General features: G+C 32.1%; 1 protein-coding gene across 7 annotated transcripts in view; it reads left to right on the plus strand.

The window, feature by feature from the left end:
* Positions 1-15,257, plus strand: part of UPF2 (UPF2 regulator of nonsense mediated mRNA decay) — a 183,913-nt gene that overhangs the window by 43,667 nt on the left and 124,989 nt on the right. For all 7 annotated transcript variants that reach the window (XM_074268647.1, XM_074268650.1, XM_074268645.1 and 4 more), the window contains 2 exons: positions 1,996-2,099; positions 5,553-5,638. In XM_074268647.1, the coding sequence (XP_074124748.1) occupies positions 1,996-2,099; positions 5,553-5,638 (190 nt within the window). The remainder of the gene's footprint in view (positions 1-1,995; positions 2,100-5,552; positions 5,639-15,257) is intronic.

The following is a 15,257-nucleotide window of genomic DNA, read 5'->3' on the forward strand; positions in this document are numbered from 1 at the left end:
ATTTATTTAGTTTAATTTAATTTAATTTTTCATTGCATGGCCTAATACTCTCATCTCCCCTAAGTATGTCCGTCCTACCTTTTGGGTATATAATCCATGTTCTATTTGTCTGCTGGATAGGTTGTCATTTGATCCCAGCCATGTTTGTTATTTGCTAAGGTATTGGTTGATAACCTTATGCGTACATATAAATAAGTCTTTAGGACTGTTTTTTTTAGGGTTGGATTATAGAAATTGAATAGTACAGAAGATCCTCAATTTTCACTCTTCATTTGTTCCATTAAGAGGTTTGGGGGCATATTCCCATAAGAGGTTCCTTCCATAATTCTACTTAGGGGTCCTAGCACAAAAGGTAGGACTTAAAACTCTCAATTGCCTCATAAATGAGTTAATACATGAAGACTTAGTATGCCAGCTGTGAAAGATTGTCAACCTCTATGGTCATGGCTTGACCTTGACCAGTGGCTCTGAACTCCTCTGTACTTGTTAGTTTTCTTGGGATTTTGTAGTTACTTGTTCTTCCAAAAACATTTGTTGTCGAATGGAAATGGTGGTGTGCAAAAAAACTGAGACAAAAATAAATCATTATATTTGTTGATTTTGATGACTTTTTTTTCCATTAAAAAAATGTAAAATGTTTTCCTTTTGCTGCAGTTGTTTTACAAAACTTATTATAGAATTTATAAATTGATATTGTTTCATTCTTGATCATGAAACCATACTCATTTCAAATTATAAGATTCTTATGAGGAGTGTATTTTTTCAAATCTGTCCTTAATTATAGCCATTGATATGTTGGAGCTGGCTCAAGAGAGCTGATTGTTAAAATTTCATGAACTTGGAGAGTTGATTGTTAAGCACAACCTGTGTACAGTTCAGTCAATGGGTAAAGTTATTTGTTACTTTAAAAGAATTGGTATGTATTTTCAATTACTTTAAATAGTTGCAGCTTTATTAATGAATATTTGAAAATGAACTTAATTGCTTCTTGTTCTGATGGTATGAATATAATGCTGGGAGTGAAACTGAGTAACATTGACATTGTTAAATAGTTTCTTATAGTTATTTGGCATTGTTAAAACTCTACCAATTGAAATTATTTTGATTTAGTATTTAAAATAAAATTATTTTAAAACATTTTTGGATAAAATTTATTCTGTTCATCACAAATCTAATAAAAATCAGGTTGAAAACTAAAATTTGAAATTCTTAAAATTAGTTGAGTACCGGAACCAAAAAGGATGGCATGTAATTTAAAAACTGCTATTGTTTATTGTATGGTTGTACTACATTTTCTATGCATTTTTCTCATTCTTTTTATTCTGGCATGGCAAAGACATTAATGAACATTTATTTTCTGCAAAACTTTGCTTTAATGTTCTTGAAGAATTTTCATTACTTTTACTTGCATTTCAGTCAAGGTCAGTTAACATTCAGAAAGCACAAAAATTAATCACAATATAAAAGCTTTGGAAGCATGAATCTTAAATTGAAAATTTAATTTTCAGTATGATAAGTTTAAAGAAATTCCACCTAACAAAAATAATATTGCCATAACATAAAAATATAGTTTAATAATTCTTCACAAAAGATTTTTTTGTGGTTGAATACTTTATATTTAGTGATAACAAACATTAATTTATTCTGTAATTTCTAAATTTTTTTTATCAGGTTGACATCTTGCAGTTTATCAATCTTTTGATTTTTAAAATTAAAAATATTTTTTCTAATAATATGTGTGTACATTTATGTGTATGTATATGTACTGTATACAGGATGGGGCAGGCTGGAATTTGAAACCGGAAATGAGGTATTTATAGAATCTTTGGGATATTTAGAACTTCTAAGGTCACGTATTAGAAAAGGCTTGATTAATCTTTTCAGTGATTAAGAAAATAATCCTAAAACTTGATATTTCTTACACCAAATTTGTATGTATTCTTTCATATTTTGTGTTTTTTAAAAGCATGTTTTATAATAATAATTTTTAATTAGAACAAGAAGATGAGGAAGCCAGTACTGGGTCTCATCTAAAGCTCATAGTAGATGCTTTCCTGCAACAGTTGCCGAATTGTGTCAATCGAGATCTCATAGACAAGGTATGGTTAATTTTATCTACCTCTGTTCATGAAGATAAGCTCTAGTATCATGATCTGTGATTAGTAGTGTATGTAAATATAAATATTTTCTTACATGATGTACTAAGAGGCCTAGAAAGTGAGTTTGTCAGTACAATACATTTGTGGAATTGTGTTTATTAGTTTTTATCTTTCATTGTGTCTTCAAATAACTGATTGAATTTGTTAACATTTGACTAGCTTTATATAATTTAATAGATTTTGGAATGCCACAGAAATTATATCTGTCTACTTTAGAGCTACTTAGTCTAAAAACTTACAATTTGTGATTTCTTAAAAAATCCTTTTCCTATACTTAATATGGTGGTAAAAGCCACTGAAAAAAAGATTGATTCTATATTAGTACTTGTCTCTTAACAGATTTTGTGATTTTTAAAGGCTACATTTCCAGTGGGAATTTTTTGTATATTTGGAGCTCTTTCTTTTTCACTAAGTCCTCCTTATAGCCAAACCTTAAAGGAGAGTTGTCTTTATTTTATTATGCTAGAAATAGCGCTTTGGATGAATTGCAGAATCATACTGTTACAGTTAGGTGACATTATTCTGACTCAGATATTAAAAGCTCCTGCTATTGGCCACCAATAAATTCTGGGTGACACTATGGAGAGTGAATCATTGTTAACATGTTCTACCTCATCTTTGTCTCCCATGGCTTCATTAATCCTAGCAATGACCTATAGGGAGAGGGAGACCGAAAATAGTTGTGGAACGTTGACATTTCATAGTTTCTTAAACTAGTAGTGTTTGTGAGAAGTTTCAGCATTTATTTTTTGAATGAAGAAGAGGTTAAGTCAGTTGGCCAAGTTCTTCATATCAGAACTCAGACTAGCACCAAGATGACCTGATTATACAATCCATTATCTCTTTTGTAGGGAGGGAGTACTGGGAAGCCTTTCAAATTGTGACTGTTTTAACTTTTAAAAACAGTGTTCTCTAAGATTGCAACATTTTCTTTATTGCTGTATTGTTTTTATATTTAATTACAGCATAATTAAGGCCAGGGATCACTTTTTATTTTATTTTATTTTTTTAAATTCAGCTGTCTAATGGAAGGAATAGGAATTGCAGTTTTAAGAAGCCAAATTAAAATTTAAAATATAATATGAATAATATGGCTGGAGATGTGAAATCTCTCCTGCATAGTTCCTGCAAATACAGCAGTAGCCTTTATGTTTTCCATGTCTATGTGAGATTGAGTGTAAAAGAAGGCAGCTATTTTTCCTTTTCCTCTAGATAAATGCAGATAAATTAGACCAGGGCTTCTTAAATTTTTTCCACATGTGACCCCTTTTTGCCTGAGAAATTTTTATGTGAATTTGGGTACATAGGTACATAAAATAGATATACAAATCTAACATTTACTGAGAGTAAATCATATTTTTGTGACCTCCACATTCAGTTACAAGATCCCATTTAGAGTAGTGATCTATAGTTTTAAGAAGCTGGGAATTGGACAGTGTACTCATTTTGACTTGACTTCTTCAGGTTTTTTCCCCTAATTATTAGCTTTCCTTTCCTTTATACTTTTCTGAAGTTTACTTTGATTGAAAATTGTCAAGAGTTTCAAAAAGTATGAGAAACTATTGTAACAAAGACCTACTTTTTGAATTGTTTTTAAGTTTACCATGAACCAATGAAGAGAATAGAGGTTTTTCATACACCATAGAAATTTGAGAGCCCTCCCTCAGTCTGAAACACTAAGGTTTCCATGTCTGATAAAGTTAATGAATTAAACATGTGAACTTTTGAAAACCACTGTGAGTTTGACCGTTGAAGTATCTGGGGGCATCATAGTGTACTGAAACAATTATTGTACTAATAAGAAGTCAGAAGACTTGAATTCTAATTTTTTCTCCACTACCTAGATGTATGTGACTTTGGGCAAATAATTTTGGGGCCTCTGTTTTCTTATTTGTAAACAGTATCTTTGAACAACATATCTTACAGGTAATTGTGAGGAAACTGCTTTGTTAATTTTACTTTAATATAGCTTGTGGCTATAATCCTTTTTAAAAACCCTAAATCTATCAGGTTTTTTTTTTTTTTTTTTTAGACTTTTTAAATATACCTTTTCTAGCTTTTCATATTTTCAGCTATGTTAGAACTCATAACAGATATTTGGGGAAATGTTATAGAGAAGTAGATTTATTGAGAGATAAAACTACACTGCAGGATTGTAATCTAGTAGAATTTTGAGCTACCAAGTTTCCATTGTCTAGAATCCTTTCAGCTACTGAGTTTCTGTGATTAATATTCTGAGTACATTTCCCCCTTATTTTTAGTAGATATACCTTTCATTCTCTATACTTTTTGTGATTCATGATAAGTTTTTCCAAACTACATATATTCTAAACTTCCTAAATCTTAATTACTATTTAACTCTCATATGTTGAATACCAATGAAGTGGAAATATGAAATTGATTTGGGAGAGCATAATATGAAGGTCAAACATTTATCACTGGTAGATTTGCAATAGCTCATGGTTACGGACTTAACCAAATAAGACTGGGGAGGCATAATCATAGGTGATTAAACAACTTGTTTCCACATTCAAGAACCTTAAAAGTCTCAGGGGATAGGAGGAGGAGGAGGGACAGGGTTGATATTAGTGGAGGAATGTGGGAGGAGTTGGGGAGAGGGCTATGGAGGAATCTAAGTGGAATCTTGGGTCAAGGTCCCAGACTCATCTAAAGGTATTCTAATCAAGACCATCTTTGAGCTTGGGGCCTGGGTAGATGAATTAAGACTTATTAACAGTAGAAGCTGGATGAAATTAAGAGTTGCAGCTTCACATAATTGTATGCTAACAAGACAGTCTAGGAAAACTGATCTCTAACATTTCCTGACTAGGGGGACAGAATAAGCTGGTTTTGAGTTCACATCACTGTTATGATTTTTCCTATAATTATTTGCTAGACATCATCTTTTTTTCATATTTTCATATTTTTCATATCATCATATTTTATTTTTCACATTTATTATTTACTACCTGGGTAAATAATAATTAAAGGATTAAAATTCTCAACAAGCCCCTTTTTACTTTAGTTGGCTGCTAAATTTCTAAATTATATATTTATGTTTATATTTTCATGGGGAGGGATTATATCCTGGAACTACAGTGGGCCTGTGGAATCTTTTTTTTTTTTTCCTGTTCTTAGGATTTATTTAGATATTTATTGATATCTTATTTTTTTTCCTATCATCTACATTTCTCCTTAAGGCATTAAGAGATGCTTCCAAAGAGCCATCTGTATAAGGCCTTATTGTTTTTTATATGCTTTTAATACTTTTATTTTATCAACTTTGTGAAACATGTAACATTGGAAACCTTGTAGTAGGTTGGGTTTCTGCTCTTTGTATTTAAAATAAGGTTTTAAAAGAAAAAAGTTTGATTTTTTTTTTTTCCCCTGTAGGCAGCAATGGATTTTTGCATGAATATGAACACAAAAGCAAATAGAAGGAAACTGGTTCGAGCACTCTTCATAGTTCCTAGACAAAGGTAGATATAACAAAATAAAATAATTTGATAAGTTCTTTTTTTGTTGTTTCAATAATCTTAAGGGTGAATTATGTTCTGAATTCTCATTTTTCTTCCAAATACTACTCCTGTGTATTGAATTTATCAAGTCTTCAGGCTTTCGTGTTGACTCTTTAATGTGTTTTATTATTTGCCTTATTTTTAAGAGTCACCTTAAAATTTTTCACTTACATATGGTTTTTACTAAAGAAGTTAAAAAGTTTCTCCAGGGATTTATCTGTGATTTTAAGATAAAGTATTTAAAGGAAAGTAATGTATGTTTATTAAAAACTGTAATCTGTATTTTTGTCTTTGTTCTCAATTAGTGTAATAGTGAGTGATAAATAGCCGTTTTGCTTTTACTCTATAGCTTTTTACCAGAGTCCAGATTAAATGCTTCATAACATCTTGAATAGTGAATAGTGTATATATACACACATACATCCAGTAGACATTCTATGCAAATCATTTATCAAACTGATAACTATAGGTGAATCAGTTTCTATTTGTACTTATTGTCTAATTTCTTGATACTTTTGTCATATTCCTTATTGGAGTTCTTCCCCCCCCCCTAAAATTTTTCTTAAGATTGTGTATTATTGCAAGGAAGTATAATAACATTTTCTTTGAAGTGTGCTTGCATTTAGTTGTGGGGTAATCATATTAATGGACTTCTTTTGCCTCACCATGAATATAATTGAAACAAAATTTTTTTTTTCCTTTAGGGATGAAATTACTGTCATGTATTACTTGTTATTGATAGTGGCAGAAGAGTTAGTCTTCTTCATTGGTGCAGAGATATTTTATATTAAGAATTTTTTAAAAACTCAGTAACCAAACAATAATGTTTAGTGAAAGATAAATTTTGAAATTATTAAAAACTTAATCTGTTAAAATAGTGGATGTTGTTAATTTGGGATGGAACATTTTATATTCAAAATAGTTATTTAGGATGTGTCAAGATATTCTTTTATCCCATTATAATAATTAATACAACATATGTAAGGAAATATGTGCATTTTGGAATCACAAAACAAAACATTTCTAAAGCAGAAGGAAAGGATGAGGTTTTTTGTTGTTGTTTTTTTTTAAAGAGATTCATGTATATATTCAGAGAACTTGGCAATCAAATCAAATTTAGATTTTTAAAAAGGCATAAGAAGAAAATAGAAGTAAAGTTAGGTAATGAAATACTAATATAAAAGCATAGTGGTATAGGCAGTGCATGTGCATATATACACATACACATATATGAATACAAAAACCGTAGTGAATAGGCAAAAATGTCTGCTTAAGCTAGGTATTGTTAACTTTATTTTTGCGTCACAGACCTCTTTCAAAGTCTGGTAAAATATATGAATACTTTCTCAGAATGTTTTTAAGTGCATATAATACATAGGTTTACAAAGGAAAGCAATTAATTGACATAAGTTAATGGATCTTAGTTGAGAATTCTTGGTTTAGCAACCTTGTGTTTAAGCACAGAAACTCACATATAAGCACAAAGACAGCCCTTGTCCTCTGGGAGGTTACCTTCTAAAGGGCAAAGAGTTCACAAAAAAAGGAATTTAGGGAGACTAAAGTATTCAGAGTAGTTGAATGGCACAGAAAATTCAAAGAAATAGTTGATGGGAGAGGAATGAGACTTGGTTGCCCTGGAAATGCTCTCTCAGTGGGTGTTCTAGGAGAGGGAGAAGCCACAGAGAAAGGGGCTAATTTTAATGTGTGAATTACAGGGTTATAGTGAACTTCCAAGAAAAAGAAGTTTCTGGGGAAAGATAAAGAAGGTACTGGCTTCAGTCTAGAAAGGAATGAGGAATAATCTATTATATTAATGTCTTAATTTATCTAGCCACTCCTAATTTATTTATTATAGCTTACAAATGGTTTTTGATGAGTTTTTATTTTTTTGAAATTACATATAATGCCACTGTAACAAATTTTATTATTTTTTTTATTAGGTGGGAGGAAAAGGGGAAAAACATTACATGATAACTACTTTGTTGTATATGTGGAGGAAATAGCAAGTTGTATACAGTAGTTTTGTAGTGCCATGTGTAGTCATCTTTTTATTGTAGTGTCATGGAAATGTTTGTTTTCTGTGAATTTAAAATAAAATAAATATGAAATAAAAAATTAAAAAAAAAAGAATCCCTGATTAAACCCACATAAATATAGGGGTCTTAGAGGAGGAAAGTTTCTAGACAGTCAGCTCAAGACAAATCAGCAGTATGATATGGCAGTTATTAAAGCTATGCAGTCTTATTCTCCATTTAGAGATATGTAATATCAGGAGCACACCTGAAATGTTGTGTTTAATTCTAAGTGCCATAATTTCCTTATTTTTAGAGTTTCATATTTAAAAGTTCTGGGTATAACAGCTCCAAATAATTCAGACATTTTCACACATAAAGTAAAAAAGAAAAAGATTTATATTGGGAAGTTGTAAATCTCTTTGTATAGTTTGCTGTTCCTCTGTATTCAGCTATTAGATTCAATAATAAATTTAGTATGTTACTTTAAGATGTCTTGATTATATGTGATTCTTATTGTTTTTTTGTTAAATATTGGAAGAAAAACAAATTCTTTGCAATGAATACGCATAGTCAAGCGAAACAAATTTCCTCATTAATGGTATCTGAAAATGTATGTCTTGTTATGTATCTTCAGTACCCCCAGGTGCCACATTTAGATAGGACATTGATAAAAAATGAAGAATAACTAGTATACTATAGCCAAAGTAGGGAAGAATCTTGAGATCATGCTATATGGAATTGGTTGAAAGAACTGAGGATGTTTAGGTTGGAGAAGAGAAGGATTTCAGGGAGGGGTGATAAAGTGTCTTTAACTATCTGTTGGGTTGCAACTTGACAGTGATTAGATTGATGATAACTGGGAGTACTGGTTTGAAATTGAGAAAGATTTAGAGGTTAAATAAGAGAAAACTACTTTATTAATAATTAAAATTATCAAAAATTAGTTTTCATGTCTCCCCATTTCATTTTTTTCCCCTAACTAGCCATATTGATTTTGTTATTATAAACGTTTTCTAATCTTAATGTATCATTTCTTCTGACTCTTAACTTTTGTCTGGCTATAAATTTTTTTCTTTTCCAAAATTGTGAGTGAAGCCCTAATTTTCTCATAGGACTTTTAATATTGACCTTTAATTCATTTGGAATTTATTATAAAATAAAGTGAAAAAACTGATCTAAATCTGTTTTTTGTTTTTCAAAATTTTCCCCAGCTTTCCTAAGCTGGAATTAAGGAATTAATCTTGTTGAATTATGTTATGAAGCTTATGGAATAATACTACCACATTAATAGGTGTATTTGTTTTTGTAATAATAACTTTTACTTTTCAAAATACATGCAAAGATAGTTTTCAACTTTCACCCTTGCAAAACCTTGTGGCCCAAATTTTTCTCCCTCGATGTATTTATTTTTAAGCTTCATCTAGTGTATTCAATTTTCCTACTTTGATCAGCACCAGATACTTTTTGACAATTAACTGCTTTGTAGCATATTTTGAGATTTGATAACTCCAAAAACAACTTTTTTACTTTTTTTTTTTCTCCACAAATTTTTTACTTAGATGGAATGGAGTTCTAAATTCTCATTACTTATTATTCAGTCATAGTTTTAAATTTTCATATGAGATCTTGTTGGAAACAGTTGGAATCAGTTTATTCTTTGAGCATTGAAAAAGTGAGAGACCTAGTTTATACGAATGCACTTATGTTATTTACATATACATTTGATTATATTTGAACTAATCTTTAATCTTTTGATTATGTCTAAAATTCTTATATTTGCATATATGGAAGTAATAGATAGCTATAGATTTTTGCTAGGAATAATAATTTTCTTTCTTCTAAGGAGCCCCATGAGTTAGGTATTTCAAGTTTTATTCTCATTTTACCAATGTAGAAACTGAAGTTCATAGAATATAAGTGACTTTGCTCTCAGTTATACAATGAGTAAATATAAAAGGCAAGATTCAGACCCTTAACTCTATCCTGATTCCAAGTTCAGTATTTTTTTGCCATTATGGCATACTTCCTCTAGTATTAGTTTACCCACTAATTAGTGTATGAATGAATTAATTTATGAAGTGCTTAGTTTCTGCTGATCATTGTGTAAAGTAATGGGATGTAAATACAAAAGTAGACAGTCCTTCTGCCCTGAAGAGGTTACATTCAAGTAAGGAAGGACATATAGGAAAGTGATTGCCAAAGAAGGGACCCTTTGTTCCAGAGAGTTACAGAGTTAGCAAGTGAGACTTTATAGTAGATTGGCACATCCCTTTCCAGGAGCAGTAACAGAGATTATTTGATCATATTATCAGAACTGGAGAGCTTAGGAAGAGGAAGGTTGGGTATATGAACTATCTTTCAGAAGAATGATAAAGGTGACCTCTTCACTCAACAAGAAATAGGGTCTTCAGGGCCTACTTGTTAAAACTAGAGAAAAGGCTTCTGTTTTGGGTAGTAGATTGAGAAGATGATTGGGACAAAGGAAAATGGTTTGGTAAATGGACCTCAGTTTCTGCCATTATCAAATGAATATTGAAATGAATCATCTTTAAGAGGTCTTTCATTGTTAGAATTCTGTGATCTAAGTTTGGGTACTGTCTTTCAAAAATGTTCTTTTTTAGGAGGTAAATAAGTAATTACAAAATCATACGTTCTACCTGTAGTGTGTTTCATCTCATCAAGTCTGAGATTTTTCAAACAGCTATAAACCTCAGTTTGGGGAACTTCTGGGCTATATAGCTAAGATAATGAAATAGAAAAAAGCAATCAGTTGAGCTCTCCCTACATTTCCCTCCAAACAACTTTAAAATAATTCCTCAAATCAAAATTAGGAGTGACAGAACCAGTAAAAGATCTTAGTGAAACATTCTTCCAGCCCCAGGCAGTTTGGGAGATTGGAAAAGAGAGATTTGTAACACAGAAGTGGAGGCTCATCTTGAAGCCAGTGTGAATAAAACACCAGTGGAAAGACTAGGTGATAGGTAGCAACAGAAATAACAGCAGCTTTGGGAACTCTTAAGCAAAAGATGGGAAGGAGACTTGGTAATTGGTCAGAAAGATTCCAAGGGACCCCTGGGCTAACACTGGACTCAGGATCAGATGTTGGAGTTCTTTGACAACTCAGTTGCCTAAACCCACTTTTGGATCATAATTCAAGGGCAAAAAAAGATATGTTACGCCTCAAGGGAGTAGTGGAAGCCTTGTGGGACTTGGCTCTAATATATTTGATTCTAAAGGAATACAGGCCTGAGGAGCAATATTGAGTAAAATCTTAAAGGATTAGAAGCCTTTCTTGGTTAGGGACCATAATGGAGATCAGAAGAACAATGACCACACCTCTCCTTGGATATTACACCACTGTGGAAGCACTGAAAACTTCCAAACCTTCCCTCCCCCCAGAACGAGTTCTAAAATAGCAGTACAAAAAAACAAACAAACAAACAAAAAAAAAAACCCTACAACTTCAGACAGTGTCCTTTCTTTCCTTCACTCTCTTCAAAAACTGGAAACTAATTTTAAAATAAAGTTTGAAAGAAATAGAATGGGAAAATGAGTAGACAACAGAAAAGGAATCTGACCTTACTAAGTTACTCTAGTGAAAGAAAAGATCAAGGCACAACCTCAGAAGAAGACAATGAAATCAAAAGAGCTCTAAGCAAAGACTTAAAGAAAATATTAGACATAAGCCACATATGGATTGCTGGAAGATCTAAAATATGATTTTCAAAATCAAATGAGAAGTGAAGGAAAAAGTAAGTTAAGAAATGAGAGCAAAGGAAGAAAATCATGAAAGGTCATTTAACAGTTTGGTTTTAAAAAAAGCAAGAAAAATAATATATTTTTTTTTTAATTCCTTAAGAAAAAAATTAACCAAATAGAAAAAAAGTACAAAAATTCACATTGAATTCCTTAGAAAACAGAATTGGCCAAATGGGAAAGGGAGGAACAAAAGCTTACTGAGGAAAATAATACCTTAAAAATTAGAATTAGACAGGTGGAAACTGGTGAGTCCATGAAACAAACAATAAAACAAAGTCACAAGAATATATAAAAATAGAATAAAATATCTCATTGGAAGAAAAAATCTGCCCTGGAAAATAGATCAGGGAAAGATTAGAATTATTGGACTACCTTGAAAGCTATGATAAAAGAAATAGCCTAGACATCATATTTCTTTTTTTTTCTTTTTCTTTTTTTTTTTTTTAATATTCATTTTTCCAAATTATCCCCTCCCTCCCTCCACTCCTTCCCCCCGATGACAGGTAATCCCATACATTTTACATGTGTTACAATATAACCTAGATTCAATATATGTGTGTAAATACCATTTTCTTGTTGCACATTAATTATTAGCTTCCGAAGGTATAAGTAACCTGGGTAGATAGACATTAGTGCTAACAATTTACATTCACTTCCCAGTGTTCCTTCTCTGGGTGTAGTTATTTCTGTCCATCATTGATCAACTGGAAGTGAGTTGGATCTTCTTTATGTTGAAGATTTCCACTTCCATCAGAATACATCCTCATACAGTATTGTTGTTGAAGTGTATAGTGATCTTCTGGTTCTGCTCATTTCACTCAGCAACAGTTGATGTAAGTCTCTCCAAGCCTCTCTGTATTCCTCCTGCTGGTCATTTCTTACAGAGCAATAATATTCCATAACCTTCATATACCACAATTTACCCAACCATTCTCCAATTGATGAACATCCATTCAACTTCCAGTTTCTAGCTACAACAAAAAGAGCTGCCACAAACATTTTGGCACATACAGGTCCCTTTCCGCTCTTTAGTATTTCTTTGGGATATAAGCCCAATAACAGCAATGCTGGGTCAAAGGGTATGCACAGTTTGATAACTTTTTGGGCATAGTTCCAAATTGCTCTCCAGAATGGCTGGATGTATTCATAAGTCCACCAACAATGTATCAGTGTCCCAGCTTTCCCACATCCCCTCCAACATTAATCATTATTTGTTCCTGTCATCTTAGCCAATCTGACAGGTGTGTAGTGGTATCTCAGAGTTGTCTTAATTTGCATTTCTCTGATCAGTAGTGATTTGGAAGTTCAATTTCATCATCTGAGAATTCCTAGACATCATATTTTAATAAATTGTCAAGGAGAACTACTTTGTTATCCTAGAATGAGAGAATAAAATAGAAATTGGAAGAATTCGCTGATTACCACCTGAAAGATCTCAAAACAAAAACTTTCAGGCATATTGAATCTTGGCTTGAGTTTTCTGGCACTGAGAAAGGAGAGCTTTGCCCCCTTCACTCCATTTGCACATCAGGTTTGACATGTCTGTGTTTTAATCATGCTTGGCTACTATATGTCTGTGTCTGGCCCTGTGTGTCTGCTGTCCTTCTATCTGTGTTCTAGCTCCCATATGTCTGTCACCTGTGTATTCCGCTTGGTTCTGGCCAGGCTTCCACATGGCTGTCCCTAGCCCTCATGTGTTCCTTCTACTACTCTTGCTTCTCTGTTGCCAACCTCTCTTTGTCGTTGAATTGTATGCTGTCCCTTATTCTCCAAAGGTGAAAAGTACTTTCCTTGCCCTGTCTTCCCTTCTCCTTGTCTACAGGCAGATTCACATTATGTAAAAATTGCTTTATTTTTAGTCTGTGAAATAGTCCATTTAAGTATTCTTAATTAATTGCATTCTCAATTGGTAATAGAAATCTATCTTATCCTATTTGGGAGAAGGGGTAGTGGGAGAGGGTGATAAAAGAGAGGACAGATAAATGAAAACAGGAATCAGAAGTACTTTAGAGGAGGGCAGGATAAAAAGAAAAGAGAATATAAAAAGAGAGGGAAATACTCATAACTGAATGTGAATGGGATGAACTGATCCATAAAATGGAAGCAGGTAGCTGAATTTAATTAGAAACCAGAATGCAATACTATATTAATGAGAAACACACTTGAAACAAAGAGACACAGAGTTAAAAGAGGGCCTGGAGCAGAATCTATTGCGCTTTAGCTGAAGTAAAAAAGGCAACTGGTAGCAATCCTCATCTCAGACTTGGGAAAAGCAAAAATTAACTTCATTAAGAGGGATAAGCTAGGAAAATACATATTTCTTTAAGAGGTACTGTTAGTCAGTAAAATAATAGCAATACTAAATATATGCACCAAATGGCATAGCATCCAAATTGTTACAAGAAAAATTAACTGAATTACAGAAGAAAATAGACAGTAAAACTATACTAGCACAGGGTCCTAATCTTAGTCTTTCAGACTTAGGTAGTTATAACCATAAAATAAACAAGAAAGAAGTTGAGATAAATAGAAAATTAGAAAAGTTAGATATGCTAGACCTCTGGAGAAAACTGAATGGAAACAGCAAGCATATCTCTTTTTTTAGCTATACAGGGCACCTTCACCCTGCCCAAATTGTCCATATAGTAGGGGATAAAAACTTTGTAACAAAAGGAAGAAAAGCAGAATTATTAAGTGCATCTTTCTGAGACAATAAAATGCAATAAAAATTATATTCATGAAAGGACTGTGGAAGTAAAGATTAAAAATTAAAAACAAAATAACCTAGCCCTAGAGAATGAGTCAAAGAATAAAACTTAAAAACAATAATTTCTTTAAAGAGAATAACGAGACAATATTTAAAAATTTATGCAATGCAGCCAAAGCAGTACTTGGAGGGAAATTTATATCTTTAAATACCTACATTAATGAAAGAAAGAGTAAATCAAAGAATTGGAGATGTCACTGAAAAAAATAAGAAAAAGAACAAATCCCCAATTAAACACTAAAATGGAAAAGAGCTTATCAAAATGGGAAGTTAAGAAACAACAATAAACTCTTGAATTAATATGCAAAACTGACCTGGTCTTACAGGGAGTGGGCAGAGCCAATAAAATAGATGAACTATAGGTTAATTTGATTACATTGCACCACCTAGCTGCCCTCCCTTTTCCACTTTTAAATATCTTTCAGCTGTATTTTTTGACATGACAATACCTTCATTGGATTGTGAGCTCCTTGAGGGCAGGGATCATGTTTTTGCCTTCCTCGGAAGTATCTAAGACCAGATTTGTACTTTTAAAAAATAGGTTTTTTTCCTGACCTGAGACTGGCACTCTATGATTTTAATATAGAAACGAGAAAGCAAAAACAGAGAAAACTATAGACCAATTTACCTAATAAATATTTCTGCAAAAATTTTATAAAGAATACTAGCATGGTGGATATAGCAATATATATATCACAAAGATCATACATTATGAACTGCCGAGATTTATACTGGAAATGCAGGTGTAGTTCATTATTGGGAAAACTAACATGATTGACCACGACAATAACAAAAACAACAACAAAAAATGATTATATGATGAGATGCAGGAAAACCCTTCAACAAATACAAATATCCTTCCGATTAAAAACATTTAAAAATATAGGAAGCTATGGAGCCCTTGTTAAATAGTATCTATCTAAAACTAAGAGCAAGTATTACTTTTAACAGTGAAAAAATTGAAGTCTTTCCAACAAGATTAGGGATAAATGTCCATTATCATATGTACAAATACAGTATTGTACTAAAAATGCTAGCC

Source organism: Sminthopsis crassicaudata, chromosome 5 (genome assembly GCF_048593235.1).
Source record: "Sminthopsis crassicaudata isolate SCR6 chromosome 5, ASM4859323v1, whole genome shotgun sequence".
NCBI classification, from domain to species: domain Eukaryota; kingdom Metazoa; phylum Chordata; class Mammalia; order Dasyuromorphia; family Dasyuridae; genus Sminthopsis; species Sminthopsis crassicaudata.